General features: G+C 53.3%; 1 protein-coding gene across 1 annotated transcript; it reads left to right on the forward strand.

Moving 5' to 3' along the window:
* The first annotated feature begins 857 nt into the window (after positions 1-857).
* Positions 858-4,820, forward strand: LOC147645231 (uncharacterized). The gene is made up of 3 exons (XM_086874830.1): positions 858-1,951; positions 2,403-2,481; positions 2,668-4,820. Exons 1-3 carry the CDS (start codon positions 1,820-1,822, stop codon positions 3,672-3,674), a joined length of 1,218 nt encoding a protein of 405 aa, XP_086730956.1. The 5' UTR covers positions 858-1,819; the 3' UTR covers positions 3,675-4,820.
* The last annotated feature ends 425 nt before the right edge of the window (positions 4,821-5,245 follow it).

Below are 5,245 nucleotides of genomic sequence, written 5' to 3' on the forward strand. Positions count from 1 at the left end.
GTTGAGAGAAGAGGTGACAGAAGCATTCCCCAAGTGATCCTGATGCTGAATGTCTCCTGAGGAGGTCTGGTCACAGAGAAGAATGAGCCCCTTGTGGGCTGCCCCTGTTTGGACAACCTGCTCCTCACCCCGAGCCTCAGCATGTCTGACATCGCCCAGCTGGGACTGACATCCCAAAACATTGAGAACATTTATCAACTTTTTTTTATCATTAAAATCTGATTCATTAATAAAAATAAAATTTTACTTTTTTATAATAATTCTGTATTTTTCTAACCTAATTTTTATATTTATATGAAAGAATTTATACATTTTTAGCAACTAAAAACATTATTGGTCTTTGTTTCTAAATACCAAAATTCCTTTCATAAATTAATTAACCACTATTTCTCCCTCTTTATGCTAATTACACCTATTTGTAATCCTTAGATTATCATTATTAAAATCTCCTCAGACAGGGTAAAAGGAGCAAGTTTGGGGTCCATGGAGACTTTTCTGAGAAACATTTGGGGCAGTTTTGGGTCTGGGGAGGGAATTTAGAGAGAACTTGGGGGTATGGAGGGCGCTTGGGAGAGCTGGGTGGGCACTTGGAGGGGGACTTGGGGATTCTGTGGGACAATTCGGGGTCAGGGGGAACACCTGGGGGTCCAGGGGGGCACTTGGGGGGCTGTAACGGGGCTCTCTGGGCCGCGGGGGATGATGGGAGTTGTAGGCGCCGGTATAATGAGGCTTAATGGCGCCGCGGAGCATCATGGGAGTTGGAGGCGCAGCTCCAATGAGTTCCGGTGAGTCGCGGGGCATGACGGGAGATGAAGTCCCGGCTGGAATAGCGCTCTATGGGCGCCACGGAGCATGATGGGAGCTGTAGTCCCGGAAGTGGCTCGGAAGGCGCGTTCGGCGGTGTGGGGAGGCCCTTGGAGAATATTTTTGCGTCCGAGTCGTGGCTGCAGGTCCTGGGGGTGAATGTACACGGCTCGGGAGCACTTGGGGGGAACCTGCGGAGCTGTGACCGGGCTCTTTAGGGCGCAGGGCACGGCAGTAGGTTTGGGCGCGGAACTGTGTTGTGGGATGATGGGAGATGAATTCCCAGCAGTGGCTGGAAGGGGAATCTGTGGGGCCGGGAGCATTCAGGGATCCAGGGACGCTTTGGGGGGCTTCGAACGGGCGCTGAGGGGGCACTCGGGGATCCTGAAGGGTCTGGGGGACACATGGGACATATGGGGGGCGATCCCGGGGTTCTGGGGAGCGCAGGGCATATTCCCAGTTCCTCACAACCTGGTCTCAATTGCCCCCTGCAGGCTCCTACTGACTGCCAGTATCATCCCAGTATGATCCCAGTATGATGTCAGTACACAGCCAGTGCAATCTCAGCCACTGCCAGGATGATCCCAGTACAAACCAGTCCCTGCCAGTGCTGCCACTCCTGGGATCCCCCAGCCCTCTCTGTGTTCCCCCCTCCCACATCTCCCCAGAGGAGCCCCAAGGGCTGGCAGTCCCCAGCCAGGGTCCCCAGCCAGCCCCAGGTTGGATCTGCAGCCCCCAATTTTCCCAGTTTCCCTCTCCTTTTCCCCGGGCCGGGTTCCCCCCGTCCCCAGCGGTTGGGAGCAGCGGAGAGCCCCGCGCTGCCCATCCCGACCTGTCCCGGCTCCATCCCCGCTCCTGCCATGGGCTGTGAGGGGTTTGGGAACGGGGCACCGAGGGTGTCACTGCTCCTGGGGGAGGAGGGGGAGGGATGGAAGAGGAGGGAGGAAGAAGGAGAGTGAGAAGGGATGGAAGTAGGTGAAGGAGGTGGGGTTATGGAGGAGAAGCAGGAGGAAGGATGGAAGAGGAGGAGCGGGAGGAAGAAAAGGGACAAAGGAATATCATGGAAAGAAGAAGGAACCTCAAGGTCGAGCACTCCCTGAATTCACAGCCCCTTGCCTGTGGGATCATCCACCCCCATATTCCACAGGTGACCGAGGAAGGGGGAGCTCAGCCCAGATATCCTGGGGGATCCCTGGGTTGGGTTTTTTGGGGGGGATGATTGGAGAAAGAAGAACTCCAAAGCTGAATGGAAAATGCCCCTGGGGGGGACCTCAGGGGGTCCCAGCATCACTAAGTGAAGAGATGGGAACAGGAGGAACTTTTCAGATTCCTGGCACTTCCAGCAGCCTGGGGAGGGCAGGGACCGAGTAGACAGGGGACCCCCAATACAAGCGTGACCCCCAGCAGCTGGGATGGGGGGAACCTCTGAACACCAAGGGGAAAGACCAGAGATGGGGAACTCCTGGGAGACATTTTCAGGGCTGAATCTTGATGTTTTGGAGGTTTTTATGGGTAGCTTGTGATTTCTAAAGATGGACTTGGGCAGGAGGAACCCCCTATTCCAATGTTCTCATGAACTGTATTTTTCCTCAAACCAGGATTTCCCATTCCCAAACCTTGGCCAGATGGAGGAGGAGGCTGTGAGGAAGAGGAAGATGCCCCAGGACACCCAGGCAGGTGAGGAGGAAGTCAGTGCCCCTTTCCCCCTCTCTCCTGCTCCATCTCCCAGCCCTGCCTGGCCCCCGGCTGCAGGACAACCCCGCTGCCGACGCCGTCCTGCCGGGGACGCACTGGGGGGATCTCCTTCCCCTTGCCTCTGGCACGGAGGCAAATCCCATCCTCTCCTTGTCCTTCCTCCCCCAGACAAGGAGCTGAGGATGGAGACCAGGGAGGACAAATCCCCACAGCAGAACCTCATGGAAGAGGCTGATTTGAGCAGCTCCACAGTGCAGGAATCCAACGGGGAGGAAAAGCCTCTGAGGTCCCGCAGGAGGAGGGGCTCCAAACCCATCCCAGGGTGCTCTGAGGAGGAAAGACCCACCCTGTGCCGGGAAGGCGGCCGGAGATCCAGCCAGGGCTCTGAGCTGGTGGTCCATGAGCAGCTTCAGGATGGGGAGAAGCCCTACAAGTGCTTGGAGTGTGGGAAGAGCTTCAGCCAGAGCAACAGCCTGATCTGCCACCAGATGATCCACACTGGGGAATGGCCCTACAAGTGTGGGGAATGTGGGAAGGGCTTCAGATGCAGCTCCCAACTCATCATCCACCAGCGCATCCACACCGGGGAGAGGCTCTATGAGTGTCCCCAGTGTGGGAAGAGGTTTCAGAGCAGCTCCCATCTCCTCAGGCACCAGCGGATTCACACGGATGAGAGGCCCTTCCGCTGCCCCGACTGTGGGGAGGGCTTCAAGCACAACTGCACGCTCATCAGGCACCAGCGCATCCACACTGGGGAGAGGCCCTATGAGTGTGGGGAATGTGGGAAGAGCTTCAGAAACAGCTCCTACCTGACCATCCACCAGAGGATCCACACTAGGGAACGTCCCTATGAGTGTGGGGAATGTGGGATGACCTTCAGCCGGAGGTCTCAGCTGATCATCCATCAGATGATCCACACTGGGGAGAGGCCCTACGAGTGTCCCGAGTGTGGGAAGAGGTTTCAGACCAGCTCCAGTCTCCTCGTGCACCAGCGGATTCACACGGATGAGAGGCCCTTCCGCTGCCCTGACTGTGGGGAGGGCTTCAAGCACAGCTGCACCCTCATCAGGCATCGGCACATCCACACTGGGGAGAGGCCCTATGAGTGTCCCCAGTGTGGGAAGAGCTTCTCCAGGAGCTCTGCCTTGACCAGACACCAGCAGAGGCACCGGTAAGGGAAGCCCTGTGAGTGCCCCAAGTGCAGGAAGAGCTTCATGCGCTGCCCCAGCTCCATCCCCCACCAGAGGACCCACGTTGGGCAGAGCCCTGATGACCCACGTTCCCAGTGATCTGTGTTGGGAAGACACTGGGCTGGTGGTCATTTTATTTTGGTTCTATCTTTTGATTCATCTTCATCCCTTTAAAACAGATAAAATTGGAATAAAAGTCTACAAATTCATCAAAGGCTTCTAAAACCTCACATTTACCGGTGCTTCAGGGGAATCTGGGATTCAGGGAGCGTTGCTGTCGGACACGAAATAAGTCACACGGACACAGCTCAAGAGATGATGAAGAAGAAGTGAACTTTATTTCTTCTCTCACAATTTATAGCTTTCTGACCATGGCCAGGGATTGGGTAGTCAGGATAGCCCCTTTCTAACCACACTGGCCGTAAGACATGTCCATCAAGAGACGTCTAACAGAAGGAATGCACAAGTATCTATGTTTATAGTTTCTATCCTGGGAAAATTCTTTAGAAACTATGTCAACAAGCTCCGAAGCTGAGTTTTCAGGGCGACAAGGGATGTACATGGGAGGGTTTTGGAGGCATTTGGTGTAGTTGTCTCCATTTCTTGGCACTCAAGGAGATGAGAGAGTTCGATCTATCACCTTTAAACCACTCAGTGCCATTGAAATCTACTCAATCCCACACCAAAATTGCTGCATTCCACAGCCCCTCAGCATGTGATGCCTTAAGTTTTAGCTTTCATATTTTTCGTATTCTGCACTGCCTAGGTTTGTAGTTTTGAACTTCCTATTAAGTGTTAGTGAGCTCTCTTCAGAGAGTAGGTAGACAAAACAATTCCTTTTCTAGCTTGATACCAAGGACAGTCATAAGAAGTTTCAGGCCCAAAAGCATGAACAAGGGTGGACTGAAGAGAGAAAACAAGAAGGATGGGACTTCATCATCTGAAGCTGTCACTGCACAATGAGCCCAAATATCCAGATGGACCTAAACTTCTAAAAATGTATGACCTCATGATGAGTTGTCCATTTTTGTGGCCATTTTTGGTCAGTCCTGGGTGTAGCCCTGTCCAGGCTCTTGTACTGCCCTAGTTGTATCCTTTAAGGCCTTTTAATAAACTTTATTCTTAACTCTGTCCAGCCTCTGTTCTAGGTCAGCCTTCTGAAGGCATCAGGTGGAATGGGGTTGGAAGGGGTTTGGGTGAAGTGGGATGCAGATCAGGAGGGGTGAGATGGGCATTGGGTGGGGCAGGATGGGTGGGATGGGGATTGATGTAACTTTTCTCTTTTTGCTTCTTTTGGGCTGAATTCCCTGTGGATATAACTTTCCTCTAGTCTCTCAGCCTCCTTTGTGCTGAATTCCCTGTGGATATAACTTTTCTCTAGTCTCTCAGCTTCCTTTGTGCTGAATTCCCTGTGGATATAACTTTTCTCTAGTCTCTCAGCTTCCTTTGGGCTGAATTCCTCTGGGATCCTCCCTCATGGGGAGTCCCACTTATCTCAGTCCTTAACATTCGAAGAAAACTCCCGGGCTCATTAGATTCTGGTTTCTGGTGTTTAT

The sequence above is a fragment of the Cyanistes caeruleus genome, unplaced genomic scaffold (assembly GCF_971803275.1).
Source record: "Cyanistes caeruleus unplaced genomic scaffold, bCyaCae1.hap1.1 HAP1_SUPER_30, whole genome shotgun sequence".
Classification (NCBI taxonomy): Eukaryota; Metazoa; Chordata; class Aves; order Passeriformes; family Paridae; genus Cyanistes; species Cyanistes caeruleus.